Source organism: Muscardinus avellanarius, assembly GCF_963383645.1.
Source record: "Muscardinus avellanarius genome assembly, chromosome: 2".
Lineage (NCBI taxonomy): Eukaryota > Metazoa > Chordata > Mammalia > Rodentia > Gliridae > Muscardinus > Muscardinus avellanarius.
The window spans coordinates 65950773-65974450 of NC_137787.1; the positions used below are offsets into that span (position 1 = coordinate 65950773).

Here is a 23678-nt window from a genome sequence, read left to right on the forward strand (position 1 = left end):
CATTTTATGCAAACAAATGGCATATATAACATAATATATATGGAAATAATTAAAAGATATGAAATAATCTAGTCCTAAAACTTTTTTACAAATTAGGTTTTCACAGAAACACTTTGTGAATATCTCTTATATAACATACTTGATAATCTTTAAGAAAGTGAAGACAATTTTAATTGATTCTAGTTGAAATTTTTATGAAAATGTTCTTTCTTGAAAAATAGATTTCACATTTCTAGATTAATGATTTGTGATATTAAAGTTATACTCTTGTTTCCTTTTAATAATTTGATAATTTTCTTAACTGATGTTTATTTTTCTTCCTGATGTTTTTATGAACTTATAAAAGTTTATATAAATAACATTTGATCAAAATAATGAGACACTGAGTAACCTGAATGATGTATTATTGTTTTTAATTAGTATTTAATATTTTAGCATTAGGCATTTTGTTAACAAAAAATTAGCAAAAAGATTAAATTCATACCTTGAAAGAAAGATACAAAGTTCATCCATGTAACTAACAAGCCATGATCCTCCAAAAATCTCTTAGCCACACTTTGATGAGAAAGAATGTTAATAAAATCACTAACAAGAGGCCAATAAGTATTATTCTTCAATAATGCTTCTCCACAGTTCACCACGACATGTAAACTATTTTCTTCATCTAAGAAAAAAGCACACACACCACCCAAAATAAATAACTTTAAAAAACAATTTTACCAAGATAGAGAATACACACACCTTACGATCAAAGACACCTAAATCCAAACCCTAGCCTACCAATTTTTTTTTTTTTTTTTTTTTTTGGGTGGTACTGGGGTTCCTGGAAGCCCTTCTACCTCCAGGCTACACTCCCAGACCTATTTTTTACATTTTTATTTGGAAACAGGGTCTCCTAAGCCAGCGCGTATGGCTGGCTTCGAACCTGCATGATTCTCCTGTCTCTGCCTCCCAAGTGCGGGGATTACAAGCATGTGCCACCATGCCCGGCCTAGCCTACCAATTTTAAAACCTATATAGCTCTAAGTGTGTTATTTAGATTCTGAATCAACTTTCTCATCTGTAAAATGGAAAAAATACATATTTGGTGGGGACAGGGGATAACTGGGATTGAATTCAGGAGCATTCTACCTCTGAGCTACACCCTAGGGCCCTTTTTATTTTTTATTTTGAGACAAGGTCTTACTAAGTTGCTGAGAGTTGCACTACTTTGCTGAGGCTGTCCTCAAACCTATGATCTATTTGTCTCCGCTTCCCAAGTACTGAGATTCCAGATATGAGCCACCATAAACAGCTGAAAAATGCATTATCTTAAAGCAATTAAAGGAGAATGCTAATATAATGAACTTAGAACATTACTAAAATATCATATAGCCTACATATTACATAATATTTAGCTATTTATATGCTTATAAAACCTTATTTTCTTGATTCTAATGATAAAATATTTAGTTCTAAGAAAGAAAGAAAGAAAGAAAGAAAGAAAGAAAGAAAGAAAGAAAGAAAGAAGAAAGAAAGAGAAAAAGAGCAAGTGAGAGAGTTAGCTGGAGATGTAGCTCAGATATGGTAGTCCCTGTGTTCAGTCCCTGGTACCAAAATAAAAAAAGATTAAAGAACAAAAAAGACATAAGCCTCTTAAGACTTAAAATCCTCAAATTTTAGTACACTGTTGGGTGGAAGAAAAGTAGGCTATACAAATTTCTTTATCATTAGAACTTATTAATACATATGCATTAGCTATCTTAATCTTTTCCAGTTTAACTGATTCTCTGGACTAAGGAATCCCTCCATTCCCACTGTAAAACATACTAATACACATTAGACTTTTTTTTTTTTTTTTTTTTTTGCAATACTGGGGGTTGAACCCAGGGACATTCTGCCTCCAAGCTACACTCCCAGCCCTATTTTTTATTCTTTATTTTAAAACAGAATCTCACTAAGTTGCAGAGGGCCTCACTAAGTTCCTGAGGCTGTCCATGAACCTCCATCCTCCTGTCTCAGCCTCCCAAGTACTGGAATTACAAGCATGTACCACCTGACCTGGCTGTTAATTTTTTTTATTTTTAGCATACACGCTGAAGAATATGGTTTTATCCAGCTACTTTTTGTTTCTATTCATGCTAATTTTTTTTGGGGGGGCAGGTCTGGGGATGGAACCCAGGGGCACTCGACCTCTGAGCTATACCCCCTGCCCCTATTTTTTATTTTGAAACAGGGTCTCATTAAGTTGCAAAGGGCCTCACTAAGTAGCTGAGGCTGTCCAAAAACCACGATCCTCTAGTCTCAACCTCCCAAATGCTGGGATTACAAGTGTGCGTCACCACGAATGGCTTCTAATTGTTCTTTTTATCATAATTATAAAGTGTATATAAAGTGTTTATAAAGTATATAAACTAATGTAATACAAATGCATAATAAGAGGTATTACAGAAACTGGATCATATGCTGTGGTATGGCCATAAGAATAAGTAAAGGGGGGAAATAGCTTAAAAACCCTTATAACAGAAAAGTCATAAAAGCCTGTATTTTATATCCAGATTGCTTCAAAAAGACCTTTATATTCTAACTCTAAAGAGACTGATTCTGGAATTCACAGTTGATGATATACAGATATAAGAAAGATAAGATAGCTGGGCATAGTGGCACATACTTAAAATCCCAGTACTTGAGAGGCTGAGACAAGAGGAACACAGGTTCATAGCCAGCCTCAGCTACTTAGTGAGGCATTCTGCAACTTAGTGAGACCCTGTTTCAAAATAAAGGATAAAAAATAGGGCTGGGGGTAGAATGCCTCTGGATTCAATCCTCAGTATCATTAAAAAAAAAAAAGAAAAAGAAAAAGAAAGATGGAGATAAAACTCCAAAGAAACCATATCCTAAAAATTGTTTGCCCAGAATTAAAAGACTGGAGAATGAGCATGCATTTTTATGTTTAAATTTAAAATACAATATTAGCCAGGCGTAGTGGTGCATGCTTGTAATCCCAGTACTTGGGAGGCTGAGACAGAAGGATTGCAGATTCACTGACAGTCTCATCTACTTAATGAGGCCCTCAGCAACTTAATGAGAACTTATTTCAAAACAAAGAATAAAAAACAGAAGCTGGGCATGGTGGTGCATGCTTGTAATCCCTGCACTTGGGAGGCTGAGACAGGAGGATCGCACAGGTTCGAAGCCAGCCTCAGCTACTTAGTGAGACCCTGTTTCCAAATAAAATATAAAATAGGTCTGGGAATATAGCTGAGAGGTAGAAGCCTCTGGGTTCTACCCCTATTCCCACCAAAAAAAAAAAAATAAATAAATAATAATAATAATAATAATAATAATAATAATAATACTGGGGGTGTAAGTCTGAGGTAGAATGTCCCTGGGTTCCAACCCCAGTACCTCAAAATACATATATGTATATAAATAAATAAATATATATATATATAAAATGCAATGTTTAAGATGTATATGTGTATATTTTTAAATGATTCCTTACTTTTACCAGTTTTTTTTTTCAACTAACCACCTATCTACAAATTCAACAGTGAGGAGGGTCTTAACTGTACTTAATTTCCATACCTATGTTTTCGTTCATGGAAATATTTTACCTAATTCTTATTTAACAAAAGGTAAGAACATGACCCAATGAAGTATCCTGTCTTCCATTGCTTCTCAATGAATGAAAAACAGTAAGTGAATAACTGGAGAAGGAAGTAGGGGCAAGGGGACATTCTCAAACTACCCACACCTAAGATACTGAAAAGCAAACCCCTGACTGACAACTACTGCCACTGTGAGCGGTGAGCCAGTCACATTGATGGGACAGTGTTGATGGATGTTGGGATCAACAATCACAAAAAAAAAAAAAACACTGAAAATCACTGTCCCATTTAATTGAAACAGAAGATGAATAAGCAGAATATATAATCAAAGTCGCTTTTTCTGACACTGCTTTAAATACCACTTGTGAAAAAGACTGAGTCTTTAATGAAATAAAACAATTAAGACTTCTATTTTTACCAAAACTGGTTCTTTCCTCACTGCAGATACAGACAGCAATGATTCAGTAACAAATAAAATTCACTCATCAACAAATATTTATTCAGCACCTACTAAGGGTCAGGTATTCTACTAATCTCTTGAGAATAAAGAAGAAAAATAAATCATAACATAAATATTCTTCCTCTTTCCCCCTCCACTAAGATTAACATTTAGGAGAACAGAGTGTGATAAAGGCTATAACAGGAAAGGTACAGGAGTTTAAAAATAAATAAAGCTAGTCTACAATTCAAGAACAGACTCTCCTGAGTACACAATATTTAAATAGAGACCTATAAAATGAAACCGGAGTTAGGACTAGCCAGATAAACTAAAGATGGGCGGGCATCTCTAGTTCCTTTGCTCCTGCTAGCTAAGGAAGCAGCATATACAAAAAGGTTGACGTATTTGTCAAGTAAAGCAGAGGATAAGCGTGACACATGAGACTAGAGGGCCTTACAAACCACTTAAGAGTTCATGTGAAAAGAACAGTAAACCAATGGGGGGGGGGGCGGTTAACAAAGAAAACATGACCGGTGGCATAGCATGGAAAGAGACTAAAGGAGGCTTGTGATGACTAGGAATAAAACAGCATAGAGATGGCAATGGTTTTAACTATGGTAACAGAGGCACCATGTTGCAGAGATGAAGAGAAATGGATAAGATATTTAGGTTAAAATGACAGAGTTGGTAACGTTTGCTCTATCTACAAAGGGAAAAGAAGTCAAGATGACTTGCAGGTTTTTAGGATGGGCCACTATGTAGATGGTTAGACAATGGTTAAAAAAAAAAAAAAAAAAAAAAAAAACAGGCTCACTTGTTCATATACGTTAAAAGCATATACACACAGACTAATTGGAAAAGAAGACAGTCTGATAGTAAGTTTTTGTTGTGAATATTGTGTTTGAGGTAATAAAAGATATCTAAATAACATATTCCAATAAGCGGTTTGATCTGCAAGACAGAAGATGATGACTCTGGGATTAGGAGCATCAACAAACATCCAAATGTATATGAATACGTGGCTTCAGATTCTACCTTAAAACAAAACTGCTCCAGAAGAAAACTGTAATATTTCTGGGACATGAAAAGTTGTGTTTGGAACCACAAAGTAGTATGGGGTGGAGAAATTAATATAAAAAGTAAAAGTACAATGTGTGTATATGTATATATCATGCGTTACTAGGAGAGATCTTGTAGCTGAGTCTTGCCTTGTTCCACTTTGCTTCCTTGTGCATAACAGTTCCTATTTTCTCATTATTGCTGAAATTTGACATATGCTCAGTGCAAGGCAAAATGCCTTATGTATAAAAATACCTAGCTAATTAAGATAGCTACTGTCTTTTGAACACTTACCATACACCAGGCTCTTTTCTCAATACTTTTATATTCTTAGCTCCATTTTATTAATGAGACAGCTATGTCTTTTTTTAAAAAATTCTTTTTTTGTGGTACTGGGGATGGAACCCAGGGGCATTCTACCTCTAAGCTACACCCCCGGCCCTATTTTTTTTTTTTTTCCAGTACCAGGGATGGAACCCAGGGACATTCTACCTCCAAGCTACACCCCCAGCCCTATTTTTAATTCTTTATTTTGAAACAGGGTCTCACTGAGTTGCAAAGGGCCTCACTAAGTAGCTGAGGCTGTCCTCGAACCATGATCCTCCTGTCTCAGCCTCCCAAATGCTGTGATCACAAGTGTACGCCACCACACCTGGCTACTTTGCTCATCTTTAAGTATAATAATGTAATCTCAGAGTTATTCAGAATTTTAACTGACACAACACATAAACAGTATTCAATACAGAGCACCAAATACATAGCAAATATTCAAATAATATAAATTATTTAGTGGAAGTTAAGATGAAAGATCAGAAAGAAATAATAGGCAGAGGTACAGAAATATTATGACAAATCAAGGACTTTACCTTGTAGTTCACTTTTAATAAGGCAACTTTCCATCATGTATAATAGCACAGTGACCATAATGTCCAGCAGCTGACATTCTTCTGTTACTTGCCGGGCTAACTCCTCGTTGCTGAACAACTGAACACTAATATGCACAATTCTGTTAGACATTGTATCTGATTCATGACTTTTTTTCAGTGTTTTCATAATGAAAGCATAATGCTGAACAAACGTTTTTGTAAAGGCAACCTGTAAAATTTTAAATAGAAAGAAAAAAATATTACTTTAACTTTGAATTTAAAATATTTTTTGCTGGGCATGGTGGTGCATACCTGTAATCCCAGTATTTGGGAGGCTGAGACAGAAGGATTGCAGGTTCAAAGCCAGCTTAGCAACTTAGTAAGGCTCTCAGCAACTTAGCAAGACCCTGTTTCCAAATAAAAAATTAAATTGGTCTGAGGGCATGCCTCAGAGGTAGAATGCCCCTAGGTTCACTCCCCAGCACCAAAAACATATATTCTTTTTTTCAATATATTATATTGGCATTTTAAAGCTATTACAGCCCTTCTTTTTCAGAACTGGGAATTGAACCCAGGGCACTCTACCTCCAAGCTACACTCTCCCCCTCCCCCACCAGCTCTATTTATTATTCTTTATTTTGAAACAGAGTCTCACTGAGTTGTGGAGGGCCTCACTAAGTAGTGGAGGCAATCCTGAGACCCTCCATCCTCCTGTCGCAGCCTCCCAAGTACAGGTTTACAAGTGTGGGCCACCACTCCAGACTAACCTTTGGATGATGCCTAAGGTAACTGAAAACATAATTCAAAACTGACAGTCATCTTAAGTCATATTTACCTTTTTTTGGAATATTAGAAAAATATTTTGGTGGTTAAGAAAATTTAACACATTTTAAATAATTTACGTTTTGAAGCAATTATAAATACTGTGGTTTTTTAAGATTACAAAATTTCAAGCTGGTCATGGTGGCACACACTTGTAATCCCAGCATTCAGGAGGCTGAGACTGGAGGATTGTGGTTCAAGGACAGCCTTCGCTACTTAGTGAGGTCCTCTGCAACTTAGTGAGACCTTGTTTCAAATTAAAGAATAAAAAATAGGGCAGGAGGTGTAGCTTGGAGGTTGAATTCCCCTGGGTTCCATCCCAAAACCAGCAAAAAAAAAAAAAATACAAAATTTCATTTTGCTCACAATTTTATCAATTTAATGTCTTAAGTATATATCTTTGCTCTATACTATCTACTTTAACAACAAAATCTGAAGTCTCAGATCCAATCAAAGAGAATTTAATTCTACTGGAACAACTGAGTCAATGTGATACTCCACAAAAGGGAACTTCTATTGATAAAAGAGCTCACCAAGTATCTAAATGAATTTCTACAGTATACTTACATTTACTTTTTTTTTCCTTTCCTTGAAACATGTACGTTTCCTCTGTTACATTTTTTAAGAAAGTATAAAATGACACACAAAACAAGAATACTATTAAAATGTCATTTTTTTAAATATACCATAAGAACTACTGCATGCCTTTTTTTTTTTTCTTTAAGATATATTACTTTGCCATACCTCACCATATGGTGCTAAGAGGTGACCCAGGTGACACACAGTATGGATCTAGAAACTTCACCAACCTACACTTGTACCTAAGTCAGTAACTCTTTAACTACTGTACCTGCAACTACTAACCTCATGCTTGTCCTATGCTACCACCACAATATAAATTCAGTTGCCCCATTAAACACTGTCACAGCACCTATGTGTCTCCTTCAGTAGTAGACTTAGAACACTTTCTACCTGCATATTTACCTCTGCATTTGTTTTTCATGTTTGTCCTTCAGCATTGCTTTCAGACCAAATTCCACACAGAAAAGCAACACTTTCTTGTGAAATTTTTAAGAATTATGCAGACCCTATGTTAGCAAAAAACTAAGCTAATGCTCTCATAGTGTTATATCAATGCTCAGATCTACACTATAAGTCTCAGCTGAAAAATATATCACAAAGGATTTAATAATGACAGAGCAAAGAAAGGGAAATTCAGAATGAAAGAAAAATAGATGGATACCTTATACTCTTGATCTGGAAGCATGTTGAGTAAAAAAGTTACCATCTTCTGAGGGAATTCATACTTTATTGTCCAAAACAATAGTTCTTCTAGAAAACTTTTATGCTTTAAAACATCCATTATGGACTGATCTGCATAAGAAAGAGAAAATTGATCACTTGATTGACCCAGTATCAATAGCTAAAAGTAAAAATGCATACAGAGCCCCTTTTTGTAACATTTAGGCAGCTATATCCCAGTACTTAAATAGTTAAAGCTCTATGTTCTGTGCTGTCCTTGAGCAGAGAAAACAAAAGCAGCCTCTGCAAAAGTAAAAGCTGCTCTTGCACAGGGAGATAACACACAGACACACACAGCCTGCAAAAGAGCTGAGAATGCTTTTAGAAAGATTACACATAGTCCTGTCAGTATTTCCCCTCCCCTTTTCCCTAAAAACCCAAAAGACAAAATATCCCAGTTCCTACTCTGTGTGAGAAAATAAATAATAGCAAAAATATTCATTTTTCTAATTTCTACAGCATATAAACAACAAAACATTTCATTCTTATATTTTTATATAGTTACTTTTTTTCTTTGTGTATGGTGTTAGGGATTGAACCCAGGAACATTCTACCTCTGAGCTACCCCCATCCCTATTTTACCTATTTTATTTTAAAACAGGATCTCACTAAGTTGTGGAGGGCCTCACTAAGTTACTGAGGCTTGCCATGACCCTGCAATCCTCCTATCTCAGTCTTCTAAGTACTGGGATTACAAGCCTAAACCACCACACCTGGCTTATTGTTACTTTAAAAATAAGAGCCGGCCGGGCATGATGGTGCATGCTTGTAATCCTAGTGCTTGGGAGGCTGAGGCTGGAGAACTGTGTAGATTGCGTAGGATTGTTGGCTACTTACTGAGGCTCTCAGAAACTCAGTGAGACTCTATTTCCAACTAAAGAATAAAAAATAGGGCTGGGAGTGTAGCTCAAAGGCAGAATGTCCCTGGATTCCATCCCCAGTACCATAAATTAATTAATTAATTAAAATTAAAATAAGAGCCCAGCGTGGTGGCGCATGCTTGTAACCTGAGCACTGGCAAGACTGAGACAGGAGAATCACAGTTCAGAGACAGCCTCAGCTATTATTTAGGCCCTTTGCAACTCAGTGAGACCCTGTTTCCAACTAAAGAATAAAAAATAGGGCTGGGGTGTAGCTTGGAGGTAGAATGCCCCTGGGTTCCATCCCCAATACTGCAAAAATAAATAAATAAATATTACTCATCCTTAAAAATAGACCACTTATCTAAATTTTCTACTAAGATTCAAAATATAGGTTGAGCATTCCTCAAATTATAGCATTCAGATAAGGGATACTTATCCTATAATTATCTTGCAAGAACAATATTCATGGTACTAAATTTAAAAAAATATTTTTACACTAAAAATAAATATTACTAAGAAAATAAGAAAGCCTAAATTATTTAATTTTTTAATTTTTAGGAAAAAGGATAAAAACCTTTACATGATTCAATAATTTAGCCATCTCTTTAAAATTATCCATCATAAATAAAGTACTAACTTCATTAGAAAAAACTACTAATGTGTTGCTTACTCCAATATATTATCTTTTTCTTTCTTTCTTTTTTTTAATTTGTGGTAATGGAGATTGAACCCAGATGCATTCTACCTCTGAGCTCCACTCTCCCATCCTCATTTTATTTCTTGTTTGGAAACAGGGTCTCACTAGGTTGATGAGGCTCACTACTTGCTGAGTCTGTCCTCTTATCTGCAAACTTCCTATCTCAGCCTCCCAAGTCCTGGGATTACAAGTGAGGAACACCACAACCATCTCTATATTACTTTTTTCTGATAAGACTATAACCAAGACAAGTGTGGTGGTACACGCTTGTAATCCCAGGACTTGGGAGGCTGAGGCAAGAAAAATCAAAGGTTCAAGGATAGCTTCAACAACCTATGGAGATCTTATTTCAAAACAAAATAATAAAAAATGGCTGAGGATGTAGCTCAGAAATAGAATGCTTCTGGGTTTAATACCTAGCAGAAAAAGAAATAAGTACCAAAAAAAGTAAGAATCTAGTAGAAATATAACAACTATAATTTCCAATTAAAATATAATCCCCAGCACATTTCTGTACCAAATTGAATTCTCACTTACACAACTAAAATTTTCAGATAATTCAGATTACAAAAAAATCATTCACAAATAAGTGCTTCCTAAGATATTCACAAGGCTAAACAAAACTAGTGCTATTAATCTTAGAATTCATACTATGGAGCCGGGAGTGGTGTCACATACTTGTAATCTCAGTACTTGGGAGGCTGAGACAGAAGAATCTTAAGGCAAGAGGATCACAGGTTCCAGGCCAAACTCAGCAACTCAGTGAGACCCTGTTTCAAAATAAAAAACATAAAATAGGGCTGAGGATGTGTCTTGCAGGTAAAACACCCCTAGGTTCAATTCCCAGTACCACAACAAAACAAAAATATAAAGTAATATAATAATTATAAATGCTGGTGAAGATGTGGAGAAATAGAAACTCTTATATACCACTAATGGGAATGCAAATCAATACAACCACTATAGATATCAGTATGAAGGTTCCTCAAAATATTAGGAATCAATCATATGACCCAGCTATACCACTCCTTAGAATCTTCTCCAAAGAAAGTCAGAATACTGTAGTGACCCAGGCATACCCATGTTTATAGCAGCACAATTCACAATAGCCAAATTATTTGTTTTGGGTGTTTTTTGTTTTGGTTCGGTTTGGTTTGGGTTTGAGTTTTGGTTGATGTGATACTGGGGATTGAACCCAGGGGTGCTCTACCTCTGAGCTACATCCCCGGCCCTATTTTATTTTTTTATTTTGATACAGGGTCTCATTAAGTTGGGAAGGACCTCAATAAATTGCTGATCCTTCTGTCTCAATGATCTTCCTATGATTCTCTTGTCTCAGTCTCCCCAAGTACTGAGATTACAAGCACACACCACCATACCTGGCTCACGATAGCCAAATTATGGAACCCACCTAAGCGTCCATCAACAGATATGTGATATATACACACAATGGGATTTTACTCGGCCATTAAAAAGAAAAAATTATATCATTTTTAGGAAAATGTAGGATGAAACTAGGTTATATTATGCTAATTGAGATCAGCCGGTATTAGAAAGTTGAGGGCCATATGTTTACTTCCATTTCATACACGAACATTGGAGAGAAAATCAGAAACAAAAGGGACTTCAGATAAATGAGAGAGACCAGCAGAATGGTGGAAGGGGGCTGGGGGAGGGAGGAGAACCAATGAAGGAAGCAGTTAAAATAATGTTATGTCCATATCCAAAGGCCTCACTACCAATCTCACTAACATGTACAGGGAGGGGGAACAGGATGTGTTGCAGAGGCAAACGCACCAAATGCTCTGTGCATGTAAGTTTGTATCACTTTGAACCTCACTATGATGTATAATTAGAATGCATTAATATAAGTATTTTTTAAAAGAAATTTTCTGTCAGTTATATATATCTGTGTACTTTTTAAATCTTGCCATGAGGGCTAGGTGTGGTGGCACACACTTGTAATCCCAGCATTCAGGAGGCAGAGACCAGAGGATTGCGGTTCATGGGCAGCCACAGCTACTTAGTGAGACCCCTTACAACTCAGTGAAACCCTGTTTCAAAAATAAAGAATAGCCGGGCGTGGTGGCACATGCTTGTAATCCCCGCGCTTGGGAGGCTGAGACAGAAGGATCACACGGGTTCGAAGCCAGCCTCAGCTACTTAGTGAAGCTTTCAGCAACTTATTGAGATGCTGTTTCCAAATAAAATATAAAAAAAAAAAAATATGGGAGTATAGCCAGGAGGTAGAAAGCCTCTGGGTTCCACCCCCAGTACCACCAAAAATACAGAATAGCTGGACATGGTGGCACATGCTTGTAATCCTAGCACCTGGGAGGCTGAGACAGGAGGATCACACAGGTTGGAAGCCAGCCTCAGTGGCTCAGCAACTTAGTGAGACCCTGTTTCCAAATAAAATATAAAATAGGTCTGGGAGTGTAGTATGGAGGTAGAAAAGCCTCTGGGTTCCATACCCAGTACCACCAAAAAATAAAAAGAATAAAAAATTAGGGCTGGAGGTGTCACTCAGAGGTAAAAATGTCCCTGGGTTCCATCCCCAGTATCACAAAAAAAAAAAAGAACATCTTGTCATGACTTTTAACAATGTCTAAACTAGCTTAAGTCATATTCTTTTTATTTGAGAATGTTTTTATTCATTGGTGCACTATGGTCTCACATCATAATGTGGATCATGTTGACAATGGCAGATATTCACACAATACTTGGTGCCCCCTAATACTGAGTGTCCAGGTTAACAATGTTATATTCATATGTATACAGATTCAAATGTAGCTTTTCCATTAATTAACCTCAGCCTTGTAATTCCAATACTTAGTAGGATGAGACAGGAGGATGGCAGGTTTGTAGCCAGCCTCAGCTACTTAGTGAGGCCCTCTGCAACTTAGTGAAATACTATTTCAAAATAAAGAATAAAAGCGGGGCTTGTAATCCCTGCGCTTGGGAGGCTGAGACAGGAGGATCAAAGCCAGCCTCAGCTACTTAGTGAGGCTCTCAGCAACGGTTATTGAGACCCTGTTTCTAAATAAAATATAAAATAGGTCTGGGAGTATATCCTGGAGGTAGAAAGCCTCTGGGTTCAACCCCAAGTACCACACACACACAAAAATAAATAAATAAATAAAATAAAAACTAGGGCTTTGGGGTATAGCTCAGAGATAAAATGCTTCTGGGTTCAATCCCCAGCACCACTAAATAAATAAATAGGATAAAAAATAGGGCTAGGTGTATAGCTCAGAGGTAGAAGGCCCCTGAGTTCAATCCCCAGTACCACAAAAAAGTGCTCTTCATTCATTCTCACTGTCTCTGTATCTCCTCCCACTCCCACCATCCTCTTCTGTGCTTTCCTTTTCACTCTACTAATTGTATACTCCAGATTATAAAAAGATATAAACCAAACTAAAAGTTTACAGTAAACCCAAATCAATCACTCAATGAAAAGACAATTTTTAACTCAAGTATAATAATGCAAATTTTATAATAAAAACAATGAACTAAATGACAATAGTGTTTTCCTTGCTTTTGTGGTTCCCACAACCACTTTTGAACAATACTTTCTCCATCATGAGATTTATTTATTTTTTTTTTTAACGGTACTAGGGATGGAACCCAGGGCATTCTACTTCCGAGCAACACCCCCAGCCCTAATTTTTTATTCATTATTTTGAAACAGGGTCTCACTCACTGAGTTGCAAAGGGCCTAAGTAGCTAAGGCTGTCCACGAACCATGATCCTCTATTCTCAGCCTCCCAGATGCTGGAATTACAAGTGTGTGCCACCATGATTTCCCGCCAAACAGTTTTGATGTCACTGTATCTAGTCAATCAAGTATATTCTTAGAGATTAAGCTATTTTGGAGCATTTTATGCAAGGAAAAAATAGAATATAAATACCTTTGGTGCCACTGCTTAGTTTTACTCTCTTTCTCTTTCCCAGGCCTTGACTCCCATCCTGATCCTCCTGGAGGGAAACAAAAATCAGAATCATATACAGTTATATTCATATATGTAAACATTTTAATAAATATAAATGTGCTAAAATAGTTGAACATAATATATGCATGATTACAGACTATTATTCAACATGTTTCACTTTTATATATTGGCTATAATAAAAAATGCTGGGCATGGTAGAACACAACTATAATCCCAATACTCAGGAGACTGAAACAAGAGGATTACAGGTTTATAGCCAGCCTCAACAACTTACTGAGACTCTCAACAACTTACACCCTGTTTCAAAATAAAAATAGGATGGAGGTTCTGGGGTTGTAGCTCAGACATAGTGTGTCTGTGGGTTCAATCCCTGGTATCATAAAAAATATTTTTAATATTAATACTTTATATTAGAATATATAGTGAAATATCCTTACTATTAAAATACAAAAGCTCTTAAGCTTAACCTGTACTTCAAATGAAAGACTCTTATGCACCCAAAAATTCCATAATAAGAGTTTTCCTCATCATATATATATATAAAACATTAATTACACAAAGAAGTCAAGGGAATGGAGGAAGAGTTTATCACAAGAAGAAAGGAAGGAGAAGAGGATTAGAACAATGAGGAGAAGAAAGGCTTCTAAGAATCTGAGACAAAATGAGTTCAAGAGATCAAATCTGCCAGGTACGGTGGCCCACACTGTAATCCCAGGACTTGGGAATCTGAGGCAGGAGGATCTCGGTTTCAAAGCCAACCACGGCATCTCAGTGAGGCTTTCAGCAACTTGGCAAGGCCTAATTTCCAAATAAAATAGGTCTGAGGTATAGCTTGAAAATAAATAAAGAAAAAAAAGAAATTAAACTCTGAAAAATAAGTACCACATTGCAGAAGTTGGAGTCGAGAGTTTAAAAATATTAATAATAAATTAAAATATGCCTCGGGAAAAATTTCAAGAAGGAAATACAAGCATTTCTGCTCACAAACAATGCATACATTCCAGGAAAACACCACACTAAAAATAACAATGGCCGGGCATGGTGGTGCACACTTATCATCCCAGCATTCGGGAGGCTGAGACTGAAGGATGGCGGTTCACAGACAGCCTCAGCTACTTGGTGAGGCCCTTGGCAACTTAGTGAGACCCGGTTTCAAAATAAAGAATAAAAAATAGGGCAAGGGGTGTAGCTTGGAGGTCGAATGCCCCTGGGTTCCATCCCCAAACCCGCAAAAAAGAATTAATAAAATAAATAAATAAATATAACAATGAGGGGCAAATGACAACCTATTCCAGTTTATTACCAGTAAAGTAACAAAAACAACAGCTGATACCTGGGAGATCATCTGTATACCCAAACAAGTATCTTGGCATGATATAAGGCTGCTCAGAGAATGCTGACAGAACAAAACAGAATGGGAACACTACTGGACAGTTAAGACAGTGCTCAGGGAAGAGAAGCGAAGGCAGGAGCCTGTCGCAGTGGGACCTACGTAAAGCCGTGGGTGCACCTATTGAGGAGGGAGCCCTAAGTATAGGTGCTCCTTTCTAATTTTCTTAAAATATTGCTAGAAAGATTCCTGCTACCTTCATAGTAGAACTCAGAGTTTTTTCTTCTCTAGCTAAAGGTTATTCTATCCCACTATTTTAGCTCTCCTAACCAAATTCCACATTATACTGAAATCTTTTTTCTCTTTTTCAAATGTATATGAACCAACTAGTATTTTAAGATGTGTGATAGTATTTTGGCATACACTAGCTGTGATAACAATGATGTTGATGGCAGGTTAGAACCATAGTATAAATTTCCAGATAGTTTCTCAACTAGAGCTAATCAAATCTCCAAAGAAAAGTAGTCTGAGTTTCACGCTATAGCACTATAACACTGGAGTAAATTCCTTGGCCTACATACATCAAAGCATTTAACTGGTTTCTGTCAAGTCCAGCAAAAGTCCTCAGGACCATTCTCTGAGGCTTTCCAGAGCTACCACTTAGTCATTCAGCATTTACTGAGCATTTCAATATCCCCTTCCTTTTATCCACAGCCCTTGCCAGAACGCTAGAACCATATACTTGCCAGGCCTCTAGAATCATAAACCTGGCAGCAGTCAGGACTAACAATTAAATTACTCTCTCCTTCTCCTCCACAACTCTCAACTTGCTCCTGGAGAAATCCACCAAAAGGAAATGTGGAGCCTTAAAAGATGGAAAATGCACACAAAATGCAAATATCATGCTTCAGGACCAGAAGTGTCAGAAGTTCAAGATTTCAACTAATAGCTGTTTATAAAACTGTTCTCTCAGAGTTGAGACAAAAAGCAAACTTGGAAAAAATATGCCATGTCCTAGGTTAGAATCACATCACGAATTTCAAAAATTAACTTCCAAGCCAGGAATGGTACACCCCCTATAAATCCAGCACTTGGAAGACTGAAACAGAAGGATTACACATTCAAGACCAGCTTCGGCAATTTAGCAAGACTCTCAGCACCCTAGTGAGAGCCTGTTTCAAAACAAAAACCAAAAAAGCACCACTGGGTGTGATGGTGCACACTTACAACCCCAGTAAATAGGCTGAAACAGAAGGATAGCAGGTCATGACCAGCCTCTGCAACATAGAGAGGTTCTCCACAACCTTAGTAAGACCCTGCTTCAAAATAAGGAACAGGCCGGGCATGGTGGCGCACGCTTATAATCCCAGCATTCGGAAGGGTGAGACCAGAGGATCATGGTTCACGACAGCCTCAGCTACTGAGTGAGGCCCTCTAAAACTCAGTGAGACCTAGTTTCAAAATAAAAAATGAAAGCTGAGCGTGGTGGCGCACGCTTGTAATCCCCGCGCTTGGGAGGCGGAGACAGGAGGATCGCACAGGTTCAAAGCCAGCCTCACTGGCTTAAGAGACCCGGTATCCAAATTTAAAAAATATAAAATAGGTCTGGGAGTGTAGCCGAGGTAGAAGGGTTTTGAGGAACCCTAGTACAGTACCACCAAAAAAAAAAAAAAAGAAAGAAAGAAAGAATAAAAAATAGGGCAGGGGGTATAGCTCAGAGGCTGAATGCCCCTGGGTTTCATCCCCAGACCTGCCAAAAAAAAAAAAAAGAAAAAAAAGAAAAAGAACCAGGGCTGAGGTATAGTTCACAGGGAGAATACCCCTGGGTTCAATCCCCACTACCACAAAAATGGGGGCCTGGTTTCAGTGGTAGAATGACTCTGGGTTCACTCCCCAATACCACAGAATAAATAAATAAACTTCCTATGTAAGAGTATCCTTGATCAAATGATAGTCATGACAACATGAAGTTCTACAAGTTTCCCGACCTTATTTTTATAGTCTTAAAAAACAAGTAAATAGCCGGGCATGGTGGCACACGCTTGTATTCCCCACACTTGGGAGGCTAAGACTGGAGAATTGCACAGGTTTGAAGCCAACCTCAGCTACTTAGTGAGGCTTTCAGCAACTTAGTGAGACCCTGTTTCCAAATAAAATATAAAATAGGTCTGGGAGTATGGCCCAGAGGTAGAAAAGGACCTGGGTTTCACCCTCAGTACAAAATAAAAAAAATTAAAATTAAAAAAAAACAAGTAAATTGCCTGGGGTTGTGGCACATGCTTGTAATCCCAGCATTTGGGAGGCTGAGACAGGAGAATCATGGTTTGAGGACAGCCTCAGCTACAACTTAGTGAGGCCCTTTGCAACTCAGTTAGATCCTGTTTCAAAATAAAAAATAAAAAATAAATAGGGCTGGGGGTGTAGCTCAGAGGTAGAATGCCCCTGGGTTCCATCCCCAGTACCAGAAAAAAAAAAAAAAAAAGACAAGTAAAATTGGCCAAGCAAAGAAAGGGAAAATCATGCCCAGAAGTAAAAACATGACATAGGGTTGGGGGGAGGCGCCTCAGTGGTAGATCACTTACCTATCATGCATGAGGCCCTGGGTTTGATGCCTACCACCACAAAAAAGAGAAAGAGCACATGCATGATAAAGAGAGAGAAGGAGGGGGAGAGAGGAAGAGACATGAGACATGAGAAGGCACAAAGACAAAAATCTGAAGACATGGACCACTGAGTTGAATGTAACATCTGACTGATATCAAATACAGCTAGGAAGATGGATTATCTCCAACTGAGCTAGTAGGAAAATAGGTACTCTTGCATATTGATGGTAAAAGTATATGGTAGAGTATATGGTAGTATGATTTCCTAAATGGCAAGTTGACAACATTTATGCCAAGTTTTGGGGGGTTTTTGGGGGCGGGTTGTTTGGTTGTTGTTGTTGTTTTTATTTTTTATTTTTTGTTTTGTTTTTTTCCTTTTTTTGCAGGTCTGGGAATGGAACCCAGGGACATTCTACCTCCGAGCTACACCTCTTGCCTTCTTTTTTTCTATTCTTTATTTTGAAACAGGGTCTCACTAAGTTGCAGAGGGCCTCACTGAGTAGCTGAGGCTGTCCGCAAACCAGGATCCTCCAGTCTCAGCCTCCCAAATGCTGGGATTACAAGCATGCGCCACCATGCCCAGCTCATGCCACGTCTTTAAAGTATATTTACATTTGACAGAGATATTCCAGTTCTAAAAGTTTATACTAAAGAAATGAGACAATGGAGTAGAACCAAATGCATAACTATTTACCACAATGTTACTTATAATAACAAAAGAAAACAATCCTTGGCTTCCAACAGAGGAAGATTAAGGTAAAAAATTATAGCACACCTATAAGGAAAAAAGAAACAATGCTAGAACTCTATATTCATTGTGACCAGATAACATTCAGAAAGTATTAAAAGTGAGAAAAATATGCTTATGTAGGATAAAATACGGAAAATGAAACCATTTAAGTACTGATAATATACTGAAACTGTTAATATATTCATTACAAATACTTAAAACTATCATTAATGAGAAAAACGAGGCAGAGAGGAACATGTACAGCATGAAACCATATTATGTATAAATTCTGTTAAAATATAGATGTGTATAGTGAGTAACATTTAAGCAACAGTTATAGACCACTTATTTGTTAATATTTATATATTTATTCAACAATGAATGGGTTATATTTTTTAATTATTAATTTTTTTAAATACCAGTTTGATTTCCCATCCTAACTGCAACAATCTGTCCAAGATAATGAATCAATGCTATGTAATCTATTACAAATATATTTTTATTTTGAGAAAACAATTAACAAACAAGAACAACTGTCCATGGTAGGTATTTCAGGCTATTAAGGAGGTTGGAAGCAAAACAAATAGCATATACACAATTTCCCACCACTCCAAATTCATGACAGGGAGCTGAGGTTCTCATAATTTACCCATATGGAAGCAGTATAGGATGCTGGGAAAAGTAGGTGGTCTAACTGATGAGAGGGTATAAAATGAGTACAATCCCAACTTAGCATCCACAGAGCCCTGAGAAATCCTTTCCAGACCTTGATTATTCCTGGGCAGGGAAGTAGGCACCACTGCTACACGTGTTTCCAGCACAAAATATGGACATAGGTCCAAATTATTTTAGATAAGAGACAATTATACCTGAGTCAAAAAAAAAAAAGAAAAAACAGATTCAACTACCAGTGTGCAAAATCTACACATGGTTTTTCAACTCAATTAACCATTCTTTATTTGATGGGTTTACTAGAAAAATGAAAAATGTAAGCTCCATTACAAAGAAGTCAGGTAAATTCACAGCTGTGAATACAGAATATACAAAGCTAGAAGGAATATTTAATGTATCAGGTTTCAAAAATAAAATCCAAAGGAGATCTTGAAAGACTTAGAACAATAAAACAAAACTTAAAGGGTTTAAGTAAGCCACTGTGAAATGAGACTTTAAGCCAACTTTACAAGTACAAAGGAGGAAGGTTGCTCTAACCTGTCAGCTATAAACTAGGGGGAAAAGGGGAGACCGTAGGCATTCCATTTGACCAGTGTGGCTCCTGCCAACAGTTTAAGATAGCTGCTAGAAGACAAAAAAAAAAAAAAAGAAAACCACCTCCAGACTAAATGAAGGCACAGGATACTTATCAAAAGATGACTCGTGGCCAGCTTGGTGGCACATACTTGTAATCCCAGTACTTGGGAGGCTGAGACAGGAGGACTGAGGTTCAAGGACAGCCTCAGCTACTTAGTGAGGTCCTCCACATCTAGTGAGAACTTGTTTCAAAATAAAGAATAAAAAAATAGGGCTGGGTGTGTAGCTTGGAGGTAGAATGTCCCTGGGTTCTATCCTCAATATCACCAAAAAAAAAAGGTGACACGTTGCTATGTACTGATCGGACCACAGATTTTTAAAGGAAATTAATTTACTACACAGATAAAAAGAAAAAGCTATATACAACAGAGAACATTAAATAATTAATGGCAGATATTTAAAGGAGTACCATACGGAAGTAAAAATAAAAGTCTCTAGAGAATAAGAAGAAATATGTGAAAGTTACAATTTCTAAAACAATACCAAGAATTTCCTAGTGATTAGCACTATCAAAGGAACAAGTTGCCCATGAACTAGGTAAGCTTCCTACCATTGGAAGTGTTTAGAGAAAGGCTTACCAACTGTCAGGAATGTTGTAAAATCAATTCCTGTACTGGAAAAGAAATATATTAGATATTTCTAAGGTCTTTCCCACCAAAAGTTTATATGATTCCCCATCTCACCCCTCACCATTAATGTAATTTATGAAAAAACAAAGTAAAATTTAACCTTAAACCTTGAAAGTTAAAATTCTTTTTTATTTTGCCTATTCTTTTACCCCCAAAATCTTCAATTTTCTATTTATTTATTTATTTATTTATTTATTTATTTATTTTGTGGTACTGGGGATGGAACCAGGGGCCTTCTACCTCCAGGCTACACTCCCAGAACTATTTTATATTTTATTTGGAAACAGTGCCTCTTAAGCCAGCTGAGGCTGGCTTCGAACCTGAGCGATCCTCCTGTCTCAGCCTCCCAAGTGCGGGGTAATTACAAGCGTGCGCCACCATGCCTGGATAATTTTCAATTTTAGTAATCCTATCTTTGTTTCAAGTTATAGCAAATTAATTTACATGTTCATTTGGATTCTGTCTTGAATAAAGACAAGAATACTCAGAACATATCTACACAGCAAATTTTTTTGTGTGTGGTGGTACAGGGGTTCCTGGAAGCCCTTCTACCTCCAGGATACACTCCCACGGGCTACACTCCCAGACCTATTTTTTAACTTTTTTATGTGGAAACAGTGCCTCTTAAGCCAGCGTGGCTGGCTCCAAACCAGCACGATCCTCCTGTCTCCACCTCCCAAGCGCGGGGATTAGAAGCATGCGCCACCACGCCCGGCAACACAGCAACTTATTTTGCTAATGATAATTTATCAATCAAATCAGAGTATGCAGGAAAAAAAAACGACTACAAGTAAAACAAGCAAAACTGATAAACAACGGTTCTCTCTCAATAGCAGGACTGAAGCTAAATGCTTCCTCAAACTATTTTCAATTTGTTCACAATTGACATTCACATGGTAATAGTTTCATAGGAGAAATATAACTTATTTAATTTGTATCAATAGCTATGTACCACAAAGTCACAGAGATTAATAATCTGGTCACTGAACACAGATAAATAGACATTGCTAATGGAAAATTACTATAGTGAATATAATCTTTTCTTGAAAAGTTCCTTAACTAAAAGATCCTATTTTTTCTGATAAACGTTTAATTAGACCCACTAACATATAATACTGAAGATAATATTATTTTAAATTGGATTATCTGCTGGTTACAAAAGACATAAATTTAATCTTAAAATACTTCATAAAGATAAGATGTACCCTTAATTTCATTCTTTCTAGTACCATAAACACAAATAATATTTTATTTCATATGTACTATACAAAGAAATAAGAAGTAATAGTATGAAGAATGCAATGTGTAAAAATAGCACTGCTGAGTACATAACGTTCTGTAACTCTAGGGACAGCAAAGATAAAAACCTGACACAACTTGTACTCCATATGGCTCATTCAAAGAAAATTGCAAAATAGAAAGATATCTTGCTACTGATAAAAGAAAGTGTCAAATTTTCATTTTTAAAATGAAGTGGATGGATTAGATTACATCTAGAGTCTCTCCCAATTCAAAATTCTAACTTAAAAAAAAAATTGTTTTATGGTACTGGAGATGAAGCCAGCCAATGGCCTTTTTGTACATGCTGAGTACTAAGCTATCCACCTTAATATTTTTTAAATTGTTACAATTATCTCTCTATATATAATAGTAATTAATGTGTTATTGTCCTCTTTTTATCCTATCTTCCTTTACTTAAAATCTGTTGAATTATAAGAATGAAATCACAAAAAGGGTTTGCTTAATATCCTATAGTCTTAAGTGGTTAAGGTATAGAAATTCCACTTGTTGAATTATAGGAACAATAATGAAAAGAGTTTGCTTAGTATTCCATGGTCACATATGATAAAGCTGTAAAAACTCTAATTCTTAAGCCATATCCACTGTTCATTATATTTCAAATACAAATGCTAAAGTAAACATGTCATTTGTTCCTATAGTTCCCCCCCCAAAAAAATGGCTTTAAAAACCTTAATGAAAATTGTATTTATTTATTAATTGGTGGTACTGAAGGGTGGAACCCAGGGGCTTTTCTACCTCTGGGCTATACCCCCAGCCCTATTTTATATTTTATTTGGAAACAGGGTCTCACTAAGTTGCAGAGGGCCTCGCTAAGTAGCTGAGGCTGGCTTTGAACCTATGCAATCCTCCTGTCTCAGCCTCTCAAGCGCTGGGATTACAAGCATGCACTACCACGCCCAGGTTAATGAAAATTTTATTTATTTTTTTTTTTTTTGGTGGTACTGGGGTTCCTGGAAGCCCTTCTACCTCCGGACTACACTCCCAGACCTATTTTTTTATATTTTTTATTTGGAAACAGGGTCTCTTAAGCCAGCACAGCTGGCTCCCAACCAGCACGATCCTCCTGTCTCCGCCTCCCAAGAGCAGGGATTACAAGTATGCGCCACCATGCCCGGCTAAAATTTTAAATGACAGTTATCTTTCTATCTACCTAATCCCTTCATCTGTCCTCCTAAATCTATATTCCATTCCTTATTAAATTCTTGCTTTTTTAATCATTTTAAATAATATATGTAAAAATGCTTTGAAAAAATAAAAGTACAACATAAATTTAAATAATAATGCCATTAGCCAGGCATGGTGGCACACACTTGTAATCCTAGCATTCGGGAGGCTGAGACTGGAGGATCATGGTTTGCGGAGAGCCTCAGCTACTTAATGAGGCCCTCTGCAACTTAGTGAGACCCTGTTTCAAAATAAAGAATAAAAAATAGGGCAGGGGTGTAGCTCGGAGGTAGAATGCCCCTGGGTTCCATCCCCAGACCCGCAAAAAATAAAATAAAATAATAATGCCATTAGAGCCGGGTGTTGTGGCATATGTTTGTAATCCCAGTACTTGGGAGGCTGAGACAGGATTGAAAGTTCAAGTGCAAACTAATGCATGTGTATCTATGTTCATAGCTGCACAATTCACCATAGCCAAACTGTGGAACCAGCCAAGATGTCCATCAACAGATGAATGGATTACAAAACTGTGGGATATGTACACAATGGAAATTTACTCAGCCATAAAAAAAAATACAATTGTGGTATTTTCAGGGAAATGGATGGATCTTGAGGACATTATGCTAAGTGAGATTAGTCAGTCACAAAAAGTAAGGAATCGGATGCTTTCCCTAATATGTGAAAGCTAGGGTGAATGGGGTCATAGGAGGAACTCCAGGTGAAAATAGAGATCCTATAGAGGAGCAAATAAGACAACCTAACTGCGGGGATGGAGGTGGGGAGAGGGAAACGCTTTAAAGTATATGATGTACTTATTCATATCTAAGTCAAACACTAAACCAAGCATGGGAGGGAGGGATGGGGAGGGAGGGAGGTGGGGACTGGGTGGGGGCTGGCTGGGTGATATATGCATTTATGCCCACACAAGGTTTTTACCCCATTATGATGTATAAATACAATGCACCAATTAAAAAATTAATAATAAAAAAAAGAAAGTACAAGTGCAAGTGTGTGGCCAACC

General features: G+C 37.0%; 1 protein-coding gene across 1 annotated transcript in view; it reads right to left on the reverse strand.

The window, feature by feature from the left end:
• Window positions 1–23678, reverse strand: part of UBR3 (ubiquitin protein ligase E3 component n-recognin 3) — a gene marked incomplete at both ends in the record, with an annotated part of 174804 nt that overhangs the window by 119008 nt on the left and 32118 nt on the right. Inside the window, 4 exon segments of the mRNA XM_080689213.1 lie at window positions 485–664; window positions 5955–6183; window positions 8020–8150; window positions 13550–13616. Of these exon segments, the coding sequence (XP_080545339.1) occupies window positions 485–664; window positions 5955–6183; window positions 8020–8150; window positions 13550–13616 (607 nt within the window).